Consider the following 15,373-nt stretch of genomic DNA (forward strand, 5'->3'; position numbering starts at 1 on the left):
TAAGGTCGCGCCATAACCTCTAATGCTCCAGGGAATATAGCCTCAGTTTGTTCAGCCACTCCATATAGCTCAAATTCTCAATTTGAAGTGGGATACAGTTTAAGCTTGCTTATTCTTAATTAACAATCTATTTTGCCACTGTTAAATTATAAGCTTGTTATAATAAGTAATTTTTTGTTTTCTTGTTTATTGATGGAACCTGTATGGGCTTCTTTCACACAATTCTGTATTTCAACAATAATATTAATCATTGAAATACAACTGCACATGGTTGCAACCAGTGTCATGACCATAGATTGTTTCATTGAAAGACAGATCAAAGTTTAATTCCAATATGCTTGTTTCTTTAAAAAAAAGAGCTGGTGCGGCCTAAATAACCACAGATGTAAATTCAGAGATAGAGACCCTGAAATGTATCCTCAGCAAAATCTGTAAATGTTCTAGTTCTGGGTGCATGGTTGGTTCTCCAATTTGTTTTTTGCTACACAGAATTGTTTTCCGAGATGATGAGAGAAACAACCTGGGACAGAAAGAGCTCAACCTCCTGTTGTCAGAAATTCAATTTTCTTCTGCTGCTCAAAAGTTGTGCAGTTTGTATGCTGGGGCCTAGCTCCATTGTCTTTTCAAATTGGCTAAATGGCAAGTGAACCTTTCAGCTTCCACTGAGTGAAATTATAATGCATATATTAATTTGATGGTGAAACAAATTTTTAACAATAGCTCAGATGTCTGGTTTCAATATCTTTAGACAAAAATGATAATTTCAGGGCTGACGGCTTCCTTTATTCATATGGATTTGCCAAATGTTACCTCCATTTGTGATCAGGTGACCAGTATAGCTATTTTGATTCTTTTTTTTCTTTAAAATCCACTTTAAACCACTTTATAACAGAGAGATGCTGGAAGTTAAAATTCAATGATCCAAATTTACTATTATTATAACAGCTCCCTTTTACGATGAACATTCTGCTATGAATATACAATAACAGTACAAAGATTGAGATGACAATACACCCATTCCACATTCACACTCCTTTCTAAACTGGATTTAAAACCCAGTTAAGGATAAACAGTTGCACAGGTTTCCAGGATTGTGCTAGCATCTCAATTTTAACCTTTGGCTGCCCAATTCTATAACTGGGATGCAATTTAGTTTCTAGAAGGTTTGTGAGTTATAATCTGTGGTTTGCTTCTAGTAGGCTGTCTGGATTTGCATGTTATACCTCTTTTGTATTTATGTTACATCAACCTTATTCAATCAATGAGTTAATGCGTGAGACGTGGCGCTATTGCTTGGATCCGCTAGTAGGTAACTCTGCATTTAACTCACTGGTATGACCTCTGAAGGCCTCTATCAGTGGTTCCTGCTGTACTGTATGCTCCCTTCCATATCTATTTATTTTGTTCTAACTGGTTCCATTTTTACTGAAATACTACTGCCATCACATGGATATTCAGTTTCTGCCATATTCTCCAGTGGCCCTTCCACCAAGTAAAGTTTCACCTTCATTTACTCTTTGTAGGCCTGAGAACTTCTCTGGTTCTCCTGTAATTTTAACATCAAGTTATCTGTTGACCAGATCTGTAGCTGTGGCCCGCCATTTTTGGACACCTTCCCTAGACCTTGTCTTCTTTTATGAAAACTGGTCTAACCCCAGCGCAGATTCTTTCTAATACAGTTGGTCTGTCCTCTATCATGTCTAATTCAAGGTACCATTTTGAGTCAAGCTACCATCTTGAACTTTACTGGCTCCTGCAGAGGTTCCTAACTTCTCCAGTTCCATCTGTTGTTTTCTGCTGGCTTTCTCCAGACTTTACAGCCTTTTCAGGCTGTGTTTTCCTACTTGATGGGTATATTTTGCTAAGAGATAAATTGTTCCCTGAGCATTTGCAAGTCAATTACTAAGATTATCAAGTGCAAAAAAATAGGAATTTTGGTATTTACTGACATTAATTAAAAAGTGATATAAACTTGTTACCCATGTGCATTAAAGGGAAAAAAAATTATAACTGTTTAACCTTTTGAGATGTTAGATTTTCAATCTGAGATTACAAGTGTTTTAACAGTTGACCTGCTTCCTCAGCAGTAATGGAATTTGTAGATCTTTGAATTCTCAGTGAATGAATATTTCCCCAATTTGCTACCCCACCCCCCCGAGATTGCGAGAGAAGCAGACAGGGAGAAAAAGAATTCCAGTTCGCATTGTCACAAATTAATTGATCAAAAAGGCTGTTAAAATATGGTCCCATGTCTATTAAGAGAAATGAAGACCTAGTGGTATTATCACTGGACTGTTAGTCCAGAGACCCAGGTAATGTCCTGGGGACATGGGTTGAAATCCTGGCATAGCAGATGGAATTTGAATTCATTTAAAATCTGGAATGAAAGTCTAATGGTAACTATGAAACTACTCTTGATTGGTGGAAAAATCTACCGAGTTCACTTATATCCTTCAGGGAAGGAAACAACTATCCTTACCTGGTCTGGACTACATATAACAGCAACGTGGTTGACCGTTAACTATTCTCTTTGCAATAAATGCGGAACCTCGGCAGTGACTGTCATCCTGGGAATGAACTTAAAAAATCCAGATTCTCACCCCATTGTCTTTCCTAACTAGTTAAGAGACAACCATCCTTTCATCTCCCAATACATGAAAATATATTATATTTATGAGTTAAACAGAAGATGCTAATTTTTTGATGCAAAATCAGTTGCTTCGTTTCTATGTAATAAGAACAAAAAAAAAATAATGCCAGTCCTGATGGTTTTATTCCACATGGATCTCCTGATGCTGAAGATCACTGTAACCATTTTAGGTCTAAGTTTCTTGTTTTATAAACCCTTCTTAGTCGATGGAAGGCAACATATAAAATTCTCTTTGTTATATGCCTTATCAAAGTATGCCTAGTTTCCCTTAAGCTCTTTCTCTCCTACTTTACTATCTTATCAACTTGAAAGATTTGTCGTGCCATTAAGTCTCAAATTCTTTCTCACTACTTCCAAAGAACACCATTGTATTATACAGTCAGCAATATGCAATAGTAGTCCAACTTTCAGTTCATTTTACAGTTTCCAAATAAAAGGTCTCTATGCATGTTTTAATTATACTGTAGTCATTAATTCTGTTGCAGTTTGTACCAGCTAACTAAAATAAATATTTTCCTTTGCAAAACTAACATCCTCCTGCACTGGTTTACTGAAGTTATCTAAATTAAATGAATTCGTTCACTCTTTTATTAGGCCTGCAGAAGTGAACAACCGGAGCAATGGTATTGGATCTGTTGTGACTCAATTGTCCCTAAACTGCACCCTAAATTGATTTGAACTTTTCTGGTTAACAAAGGATAAAGATTACTAATATTAAAAGAATTAGAGAAATCAGCTGCAACATTAATGTAAGATTAACAGCCTGATTGATCTTTTTTGTTATAATGTGTTGAGCACCACAGCTGCCTCCCTACAATCAATCCATAATCATTCTATAAGTACATTTAAGTTGTCATTGGACAAGCATACGGACGAACATGGGATAGTGTAGGTTAGATGGGCTTCAGATTAGTATGACAGGTCGATGCAACATCAAGAGCCGAAGGGCCTGTATTGTGAAGTAATCTTCTATGTTCATTCATCAATACAAATAATATCCTAGAGAATGGATAGGTTATCGAAAGCAGTAAGCTGTCTTGCAGAATGTACAGATCAATTATATGGAATTAAAAGCAAGCACAAATGTTCAGTTTACAGTGGTATGGAGACACGGAAAACATACATATCCTCCCATGGGTAGGGAATACACAGGCAGAAGAGCAATCCATTGGTGCCTCATAGCATCGTTAAGTTGGTGCCAGCTCTGTGCTAATGGCCATAATCATAGCATTTGAAGTAATAAATCCATAGCAATGGCAGAAGAGACCCTTTGCAGAAAAAGAAATCCTGGATGAATCACAAGGGATCTAGCGTATTTACATTTGTTACAAAGCCAACAATGTAGCACCAGAATACAAAAGGAACACACAATCAATAAATGTGTAATACACCTGGAAAAGACACTTACAGACCAAAACAATACACATCTCAGCATTGTGCACAAACCAGAACACCTTACACACCAAAAGTGAAAGCATATTGAAACATTTGTTCTTTGAATGCTTCAGCTCAGTAGCTTGCTTTTCTATATAACCTCTATCATATCAAAATAATTTTTAAAGTGTCCAAGTACACACTTTAAGCTTTCAGTTATCCACACACCATAAAACACTCAACCCACTGATTGGACTCTCACCAGATTTACGCAACCAATTCACACAATTTACCCTTAATTAATATATCACCTGTTACCTCTTTCCATTAGGTCTCAAACGTTCCTACAGGTCATATTAGGTGATAAGAGATTCCAATTTCCATTCAACTGTAGAATAACTTAGATAGCCCTAATTCAACTACATTCAGAGACAAATTGTTTATTCAGTTATATCAATCAGCAGCTTCTGTGAACATGACAATTATATTGTTCAAAAAAAAGTAATTTAATAAAATGTCACAGAATCTTTAGTTTTATTAGAGCAGTAATCTAGGTGGCATTTGGTAAAAAAGAAGAAAAAACACCAAGTGGTTTCTTGAAATTATCAGTGTAACAATGCAAAACCTATAATTCTCAAGCAATGATTTAAACTACAAGAATAAGATCATGTGTAGGTTTAGAGATTTTTGATTATTCAAATAAAAAGCTAAACTCCAATTTTAAACCATAAACTCACAATTACTCTGGCTTTATTCTGTCTCTCTACAACATTTGCCAACCTAGGAATGTATAAGAGCAACAGGAAAGAAAACAATATATTTACTGAAAACAGTGTAATTTTACCTATAATTCCAGATATTTAAGTAATTCTATTGCTGTAGTATGCTTTCTTTCCCCAATGCTATGGTGCATAAAACAACAATGCATTTGAATCAGCCTGCAACATAATACTGGATTGCAAAACTTAAATATAAAACACTAATTGTGTGCATGATTACACTGAAAATAATAGATGCACTAAACCTAGTCATCCAATCTGAGGGTAACTAAAACATCCCCATAGCAATCTTGAATTTTGTTGGGTGAGAAGGGATCACTCAGCAATTGAATGTGTTGTCCAGCCATGCCGAAGGCACTGTCCAAAAGACATCGAGCACGGATCAAAGGTTTTTGGACACTCAATTATGCACTTTTTTTTAAAACGTCCGATTAAACACTGCAGTTTTTATTCTGGCTGACTGTCTTTTGTCTCCAGCCTATCCAAAGACTGGAGAGTGACCCTGGGTACAATGCCGGGGCTGGATTAATTCCTAACACACCACGTGCAGGGAGTGGCCTGCTTCACGACAAACCACCACCACCAGAGTAGGCCTGGCTGAAGCACGGGTTCACCGTCTGCAATTTAAAGATTAAAAGGAAATGAGGGGGTTGCACTCACGATGACAGAGTGTTTCCTAAGGTCTTGCAGACCCGCTAGGTCCATGATGTTGGTGGTGTGCGTGTAGTTTGCCATGGTTTCGAGGCGACGCTAAGCCAGCCCCGGCCCTGTCCTTCACGGTGAGCCACTCAATCCGCCGAGCCACCGACGAACACTCCACAGCCGCTGAACCGTCACACTACCTCCCCTGTGACGACACGCCGCACGCTCCAAACTCACCGAGGCTGCGCAAAGCGGCTTGCGCCTGCGCTGTTTTGCGGGCACTGGCGGGAAATTTAAAATGAGGGGAAAAACCGTCCACGAAGGTTGGTGCGATGTATTGATTAAACAGTAACGCTTTACTCATTCATAAAAGTTCGTCCTTCCTCCATCGCTCCTAATCCATGAGGTGGATTGCCTCCGCCTTGATCTAGCGCCGTCCTGAAGCAACCCTTCCACTACCAGAGTGAGGAGGGAATCAGTCCCCTAACTGTTCGAACTGGTCCAGTGTTCAATGTGGCTCCAATCTGTCCACACGCTGAACACCAAATCCTTATGTATCGTGAGAAAGAATATGACCGTGGGAATAGCTTGAGAGGTTCCTTCAAAGAGTTGCTGCCACATCGATGGGTTGAGCTGGTTCCTCTGTGTTCGTTGCACTAATATATATATATATTATAGACGTATTTGGATAACTGCATTTGTTATTTTAGATGGCATATCCAATGGGTAGAAATAAATCTCTCAATTTTAAACTTGTATGGCAGTTCCAAGTACACTTGACAACTGAAGGGGCAAAGTGCCTTCTATTGTATGATCAGGATGTCCTCAGCAATGCTAGCACGTATTTTCTGATTGTAACTTCTATTTTGAAGTTTCAGGATTTTGACAATTTTTGTCTAAATCACTATAATTTAAGACCTGGCGGTAATGGCATTACCTTAGATTTGCTGCCATTGTACTGTTACTGGTGGAATAGGGTTTTGGGAAAGGTTCTGGAGCTGTGATGAGTTGCTGCAGTTCATCCTGGAGGTAGCACACACTAAAACAAAGCCACATTTCTTAGTAACCATGAAAATTTTCATAATTTCAATTAAAAATTGGGAAATGGTAGGCTGTTCTGGAAGGTTAGATCGCATGGAATCCAGGGAGAGCTGGAAAAATGGATACAATTGACTTAATGGTAAAAAGCAGAGGATAATACTGGAGGGATGCTTGTCAGACTGGATGCCTGTGACTAGTGATGTGCCTCATGGGTCAGTGCTGAGCCCATTGCTGTTTGTTATCTATATCAATGATTTGGATGAGAATGTAGAAGGCATGATTAATAAGTTAGTAGATGTCACAAAAACAAGTGGTATTGTGGACAGTGAGCAAAGATCTTGATCAGATGGGGAAGTTGGCTGAGAAATGGCAAAGAAATTTAATATAGATAAGTGTTAAGTGTTGCATTTTGAAAAGTCAAATCAAGGTAGGAATTTCTTGGTAAATAGTAAGGCCTGCAGTTGTACAGGAAGTTGATGAGGCCGCACTTGGAGTATTGTGTTCTGTTTTGGTCACGTTGCTAAAGGAAGGATGTAATTAAATTGGAAAGAGTGTAGAAAAAATTTACATGGATGTTGCCAGGACTCAAAGGACTGAGTTATAGGGAGAGGTTGGACAAGCTAGGACTTTTTTTCTTTAGAGCGTAGGAGACTGAGGAAAGATCTTATACAAATGTATAAGATCATGAAAGGCATGGATAGGGAGAATGCGCTCAGGAATCAAGGAGCAGAGAGTTAAATGTAAGAAGGGAATGAATAAATGGGAACCTGAGAGGCAACTTTTTTACACACAGGGTGATATACATATGGAATGAGCTGCCAGCAGAGGTGATTGAGGTGGGTATATTAACCACATTTAAAAAGACATTTGGACAAATACATGGAAAGTTTTAGAAGGATATGGGCTAAATGCATGAAAATGGGGTTAGCGTGAATGGTCATTTTGGTCAGCATGGACCAATTTGGGCTGAAGGGGCTGTCTCCTTGTTGTAGGTCTTTGAATCTAAACATAACTGGAAGCAAACATCCTGTTATCAAGGGACTATGCCAGGGTACCATTCCCAGAATTGAGAAATAGTTACACTAGATAAAAGGAGTGTTAGAGGTGAATATTTATGGTTAAACTGCTGAATATGCAAAGCCTTCTTCCATCCACAAAACATAAGTCTGAAAATGATTCTTTTCTTTCCCAAATGCCTTTTACAATCTCACCACATTCCAAAGTGCTGTGCAAACAATTAAGTACTTCTGTAGAGTAATTACAATTTGTAATGTAGGAATTTGGAATTAACAAACAGTAAATTTGATCAGCAGTTCATCCACTAGACTCTGCCACATGTGGTGAGAGTTGTGCTTTCAGGTTTGGGCAGATCAAGTTTTCGATTTATGTGGTCTGTAAAGCATTGGAGTCACCTCAGCATGGTCCTCACCAAGTCTTTTAATTCTTTCTCAAATTAACCACTTCTGTCCTGGTTAATTGCAACCCAGAAACTCCCATTAGTCAATAGGGATGTTTGAAATCATCAGAGGTATCCCTAAATTCGAAAGTGTTATAAACACGAGTTTTACAGGATTGTTATATTTTGTGACTGTGGTTTTTAGGGTGTAATGAGGAAGATAATGTCACCTGTTCCAAAGTCTACTTAACACAAAGCCTGGGTGGTTTGATTGTTAGAGAGGAGAAAGTGAGGACTGCAGATGCTGGAGATCAGAGCTGAAAATGTGTTGCTGGAAAAGCGCAGCAGGTCAGGCAGCATCCAGGGAACAGGAGAATCGACGTTTCGGGCATAAGCCCTTCTTCAGGAATGAGGAAAGTTTGTCCAGCAGGCTAAGATAAAAGGTAGGGAGGAGGGACTTGGGGGAGGGGCGTCGGAAATGTGATAGGTGGAAAGAGGTCAAGGTGAGGGTGATAGGTCAGACTGGGGTGGGGGCGGAGAGGTCAGGAAGAAGATTGCAGGTTAGGAAGGCGGTGCTGAATTCGATGGATTTGACTGAGACAAGGTGGGGGGAGGGGAAATGAGGAAACTGGTGAAATCCGAGTTCATCCCTTGTGGTTGGAGGGTTCCTAGGCGGAAGAAGAGGCGCTCTTCCTCCAACCGTCGTGTTGTCGTGGTCTGGCGATGGAGGAGTCCAAAGACCTGCATATCCTTGGTGGAGTGGGAGGGGGAGTTGAAGTGTTGAGCCACAGGGTGGTTGGGTTGGTTGGTCCGGGTGTCCCAGAGGTGTTCTCTGAAACGCTCCGCAAGTAGGCGGCCTGTCTCCCCAATATAGAGGAGGCCACATCGGGTGCAGAGGATGCAATAGATGATGTGTGTGGAGGTGCAGGTGAATCTGTGGCGGATATGTAAGTTTCCTTTGGGGCCTTTGACGGAGGTGAGGGGGTGTTTTAAAAAATTCTCAAGGTCAGGTTCGTAGGAGAGTAGTCTGACACAGAACAAACGACCAAGAGGCGAGACTGCTAGAATATGGGCATTTTATTCCCCGCAGTGTCGCACAACGGGTCTGGTTTATGCTCACTCTACATGTTACAAAAACTGGGAGCCGTCAGTTCTTGTAGAGCGGTTGCCAACAACCCACGCTCGGCGGTTAAACGTAACCCCGGAGCAGACTCACCGAACTGGAGACTTTTCCAGCTTTTTATTCTTTTCCAGATATAAACATTCATGTGAACAGCAGAGCAAGGCTAAAAAACACATTCCATTCTGGTTACATACAGATAAGAAGATTCACACGGGACTAAGCAACACCTCCATTCTGGTTAGATTCACACATGTATTGGGACATAATTTTTAACCGTTTCACCACATTCCACTGCTTGGAATTTTACACCACATTCCACTGCTTGGCCCAATACATGTGTTACATTATGCTTAATTCAGTTCAATTCGTTTCAGTTAATTTCAGTTCAGTCAATTCAGTGTAATTCAATTCAGTTCCGTCCATTTCAATTCAATTTAGCTCAGTTCCATTTTGTTCCGTTCAATTTGATTCACTTCAGTTCCACTCAGTTCAGTTCAGTTCAATCCCATTCAATTCTGTTAACTCCGCTTCAGCCTTTTGGACATGCCCACATCCTCCGCTGTACCCCAGGCAAGGGGTTCTTCGGCAGGACTGGGATCCTTTCTCAAACAAACTGCCACGTACATGCCCACATCCATGCCATCCCGGGACGGTCGGGACCTCCACAGTTTGTTCTTCTGGTTTCTTAGTCGTTTTCCAAAACATTGTTCTGTATCAAAATCTCTCCTCAATTGCGATTGACCCTGCTCGACTACGCCAAATGTTTTAAAAAATTCTCAAGGTCAGGTTCGTAGGAGAGTAGTCTGACACAGAACAAACGACCAAGAGGCGAGACTGCTAGAATATGGGCATTTTATTCCCCGCAGTGTCGCACAACGGGTCTGGTTTATGCTCACTCTACATGTTACAAAAACTGGGAGCCGTCAGTTCTTGTAGAGCGGTTGCCAACAACCCACGCTCGGCGGTTAAACGTAACCCCGGAGCAGACTCACCGAACTGGAGACTTTTCCAGCTTTTTATTCTTTTCCAGATATAAACATTCATGTGAACAGCAGAGCAAGGCTAAAAAACACATTCCATTCTGGTTACATACAGATAAGAAGATTCACACGGGACTAAGCAACACCTCCATTCTGGTTAGATTCACACATGTATTGGGACATAATTTTTAACCGTTTCACCACATTCCACTGCTTGGAATTTTACACCACAGGGGGGAGGTGTGGGCGCAAGTCTTGCACCTCCTGCGGTTGCAGGGGAAGGTGCCGGGAGTGGAGGTTGGGTTGGTGGGGGGTGTGGATCTGACGAGGGATTCATGGAGGGAGTGGTCGTTACGGAATGCTGATAGGGGAGGGGAGGGAAATATATCCTTGGTGGTGGGGTCCGTTTGGAGGTGGCGGAAATGACGGCAGATGATGCGCTGTACATGGAGATTGGTGGGGTGGTAGATGAGGACCAGTGGGGTTCTGTCCTGGTGGCGGTTGGAGGGGCGGGGCTCAAGGGCGGAGGAGCGGGAAGTGGAAGAGATGCGGTGGAGGGCATCGTCGACCACGTCGGGGGGGAAATTGAGGTCCTTGAAGAAGGAGGCCATCTGGATTGTACGTTTTTGGAACTGGTCCTCCTGGGAGCAGATGCGGTGGAGTCGAAGGAATTGGGAGAATGGGATGGCGTTTTTACAGGGGGCAAGGTGGGAGGAGGTGTAGTCCAGGTAGCTGTGGGAGTCGGTCGGTTTGTAGTAGATGTCCGTGTTGATTCGGTCGTCTGAGATAGAAATAGAAAGGTTGAGGAAGGGGAGGGAGGAATCTGAGACTGTCCAGGTGAACTTGAGGTCGGGGTGGAAGGTGTTGGTGAAGTGGATGAACTGTTCAACCTCCTCGTGGGAGCACGAGGCCACGCTCCCACGAAGAGGTTGTTAGAGATTAAGGGAGAGCCAGATTGTTGTTCTATGAAGAAGACACTTGGTGTTTACTTTTAGAGATGCAGGCAGCAGCATGTGTACGAACAGCATTGAGGCAGAGAGTGTCCAAAATTCCAGAAAAGTGTTGAAAATATTGGACAGCAAACAGTTAATTGACTTTTAGGTGGGAAGGATTTCTAAGATAACCCTGAAAACTCAGGCACAGATCTGGGGGGGTGGGGGGGAGAGAGAGAGAAACCTCCAAATTTCAATAGTTCTGCGTCAGAATATAGGTGGAAGATCATGCTTGGTTTGAGAAGACCGAACTAATAAGAATTTAAAACAATGCTGGCGGTTTTTATTAGTTTGTTCTTCAGGATCTCTGAGAAAGATGGTTCTGGGGTTACTAGTTACTAGTGTCTGAGATAAAGAACAGAAGTTAACACTTAGTAGCTAATAATTACTTTGGATTGATTTCAGGAGTACTGAATACCTACTTGAAGGGCAATGTAACATTTGCTGTGAGAAGCTTTTGTGGCATGTTGGCAGTGTCCTTAGCTCTGGGCCAGGAGGTCTGTTCAAGGCCCAACTAGTCACAGCATCTCTGAACAGATTAATTAGAAAATATCTAACATTTATCTGTGAAGTGTTTTTTTTTCTCAATTGGATTAAAAATTAGGCATATTTCACTTATGGTTTAAAGTAAAAGTCCTAAGAACCCTTTGCCTCAGAGAGCTATTCAGGCTGTTTCATATAGTCAAAGCTGAGATAGACAGATTTTTAATCTGAGGGGGAATCAAGGGTTATGGGGAGAAGGAAGGAAACTGGAGTTGGGAATTATCAGATTGGCTTTGATTTTATTGAATGGTAGAGCAGACTTGACAGCGGAATAGCCTACTTCTGCTCCTATGTCTTGCATTTTTACTGACCAAAGGTAGCGTTTGTAAAGGTAGTGAATATGTAATGTTACAGGAAAAGTCCTAAGATATGAGATCTTGTTGCTTTATCTTTACAGTTATTAATTGGAAATTGAGTGTTTATTAAAAATCTTAATAGTCTTTATGGGGATCTTAACACGAACATCATTCTAAATCTGTAGAGTTAACCTGGTGGAACTTGTGGGATTTTTTCAACTCAAGTTTACTGTATCATAGGTGTACAACTTGATAATCTGTGTGTAAATTTAAATGAATGCATCACAAGACTTCTATATTTCAGAAAACACTTGCTCTATATTTGTTCACTTTGACCTGTGAATTAAAGACAACCAATTGATGACTAAGATGCTTAATAGGGTTAATATTTTACCTATGATTACAGATTTGAAATGGGCACTGATTTGACAAATTACAGACAAATTAAAAGCAAAGTACTACAAATACTGAAATTTTTAAAGAAGTGCTGGAGAAATTCAGGAGAAACATTTCAAATGTTTCAAGTATAATTTATTTCATTCCGAAGAAGAATTATATTGGACTTCAAACACTAACCCTGTTTCTCTGCCCAGATGCTGCCGACCTGGCGAGTTTCTCCAGCGCTTTGTTTTTATTACAGAAAATTGAATTGATTACAGATTTAATAGTTTGAGAAAATAAAGAAAACTGACTTTGTTTTACTTTAGCAACGAATGCTTCACTAGTAGACTGTACCAGAATTCTTAAATAGATTATTAAATTTGATTGTACAATCATCCCAAGTGGCCAGCTGCTGTGGTTTATTTTTTGATTTTCACAATGATCAATCAGGCTCTCTCCTTAAGATCTCAATCTTTCCAATAGTCTCTTACCCCTCCAATAAAGATCTGACATATTTAACATTTTATATTCTTTTGCACAAAATGTTTAGTTTGATATTGACCAGATCATTCAAATAAATTTTTAAAAATACAAACCCATTCTTTAAATCAGGATTTGAATCCATTTTTCTTTTACTTTCTCCAGTATTTTTCCACTGAAGCTCCTTGTAGAATCATAGAATTTCCAGTGTGGAAGCATGCCATTTAGCCCATTATGTCTATACTGACCCTCCAAAGAATATCTCACACAGACACAGCCCCTTACCTATTCCTGTAACCCTGCATTTGCCATGGCAAATCCACCAAGCCTGCATACACTGGACACTATGGGCAATTTAGCATGGCCAGTCCACCTAACCAACAGAGGGTAACAAAAAAAAGGAGGGAGAAGATTAAATATGAGGGTAAGTTAGCCAGTATGATAAAGGAAGACTGTAATAGTTTCTTTAGATAAATAAAGGGCAAAAGTGGCCTCATTGGACCGCTGGAAAATGATGCTGGAGAGAATAGTAATGGGGAAAAAGGAAATGGCTGATGATCTGAATAATTACTTTGCATCAGTCTTTTTGTTTTTTTTGTAAATATATGTATTAGCATGAAAAAATTTTGACTTGTTTGAGGAGGAGGTTATGATGTCTTTTGAGCTGTTGAGCCACAAATATGGGCTGCCCAGCAGAGATCTTTTTTTTTTGCAGTTAGAGATTTCATCCAGAAGACGACTACGCTTCTCACTGACCCCTATAAGCCCAATACAGAGAGGTTGTTGCTAGGTTCCACAAGCATGCTCTCGGTTAATGCCCTCTATCGCCTGCTGGTGGCAAGGCCTGGCAGCATATCAACCGGTTATGTGACGTCTGGGAGCAGTGTTTATTGGAGCACTGCGGCGGGAGAGATAGGGAGGGTATTGAGGACAGAAGTTAAAGTAGACCCGATATCTCTCTTTGGTTTACAGAAGGAACTATCTTTCGACGGGCATGGGAAGAAGCTACTTAATATTCTTACTTACTGCGCACAGACAAATATTCTGAAGAATTGGGTGTCTGAGAATCCACCGGACTTGCTGGGATGGCAGAAATTAATTATGGAGCACATTCCCTTGGATTGTTTTACAAACCCATGGTGCACCACACACAGACCATTTTTATAAGACATGACAGCCCTTTTTGAGTTGTTTGGATACAGATTTGTCTGCTATCTTAACTCAGACTTTTGTTTAAACAGGATGGTTAAGTTTGCTGAGCCCTGGGCTCTGGAGGGGGGATTGCTGAGTTAATACAGCTATCTATACACAATGCTCCCTTTCTCTTGTTTGGGAGCTTTGTGCTGAGCATTGCTATTTTGTGTTTTTGTGTGTTGTTTTGGGGTTTTTTTGTTTTATTAGTCACTTACTTATTTATTGGTGCTGTTTTGCACAGTTAGGTTTTGTTTTGTAATATAGGGTAGGTTAGTAGTTAGTTGGCAGTAGTTGTATTGTAATTTTCATTTTTCTTTATTTTACTGGGATTTATTATATTTTCATAACTTTATAAGTCTCCCAAACTGGAAACTTCTCTTGCTGCCCATAGTTTGAATCCTGAGTTCATCATCCCTCGTCGGAACCCCGGCATACCAACTATAGGCAGGAGTGGCAAAGTTTTGGATAAGCAACCCTCATTCTGACGCATCACCATCCATGCCTTGACCGTAGTAATAACTATGGGGTTCCAGCAGAGGTCCATAACCGTCCTCATCTTATCCATGAACAACATGTTAATAAGAGGGCACTTTGCCTGGGAGGCCTTGATATCCAGCCATCCAGGTAACCTGGATCGTTACCTGCCCAATCGGAGACGAAGGACAACAGGAAACTCAATTGACACCTCCTGATGTCTGGAAAATCAACTCCTTGCCATCCTTGAGGCAACTGCAATTTAGCAAGTTTGATGAGGGGCTACCCACCATGCCAGATAAAGGAATTAAACCAACCTGTAAGTTTCTGTGGGGTTGACCTGGGCAACATTGTAGGAAGCATGCACATGGGATAAAGCAGACGAGGAAGGACATTCATCTTAATGAGGGCTATTCGGCCCAACCGTGAAATTGGAAGAGCCTCCCATCTCTGGAGATCCCACCTGATATTGTTGAACAAGTGACCAAAGTTAGTCCAAAATAACCGATCAAACATGGGGGCATCGGAACTCCACCTGTGACCACTTAAAAGGAACCTAGAGACACCTTCAATCTCTGGCACTTCCTTGAGGTTCCCCAAAGGCATAGTCTCAGATTTTGCAAAGTTGTTCTTATATTCTGAAAAAGCCCCAAATGAATTAATACATTGTATCAGATGGTGTACAGAGGTTGTCAGATTCGATAAAAATGGCAGGTCAGCATCCACATACAGTGTAATCTTGTGTACCCTAGACCTGACTGCGGAGTGGTTATGTGGACGTTCTGACGAATGGCCTCTGCCAGCGGCTCTATCACCAACGTAACAACAACGGTGAAAGGGGGCAACCTTGATGCCCCCTTACCAATCCTAGAGTTCCGAGACTTCACCCTGTTAGTCATGACCATGGCCAGAGGATGCCAATATAAAACCTTCACCCACCTAGCGAAGACCCCACCCAACCAAAACTGATTTAAGACAAAAAAGAGATACGGCCAAAGTTTGTGAGAAGATTTGTAGCTCGGGTGCTC

General features: G+C 40.8%; 1 protein-coding gene across 1 annotated transcript in view; it reads right to left on the reverse strand.

Moving 5' to 3' along the window:
* Window positions 1–5,610, reverse strand: part of LOC122563580 (cation channel sperm-associated protein 4-like) — a 73,881-nt gene extending 68,271 nt beyond the window's left edge. The window contains exon 1 of the mRNA XM_043717487.2: window positions 5,464–5,610. Within this exon, the coding sequence (XP_043573422.1) occupies window positions 5,464–5,538 (75 nt within the window). The 5' untranslated portion in view covers window positions 5,539–5,610. The remainder of the gene's footprint in view (window positions 1–5,463) is intronic.
* Window positions 5,611–15,373: the final 9,763 nt, after the last annotated feature.

The sequence above is a fragment of the Chiloscyllium plagiosum genome, unplaced genomic scaffold (genome assembly GCF_037043375.1).
Source record: "Chiloscyllium plagiosum isolate Xiang-an unplaced genomic scaffold, Cpla_swu_hap1 HiC_scaffold_30, whole genome shotgun sequence".
Taxonomy (NCBI): domain Eukaryota; kingdom Metazoa; phylum Chordata; class Chondrichthyes; order Orectolobiformes; family Hemiscylliidae; genus Chiloscyllium; species Chiloscyllium plagiosum.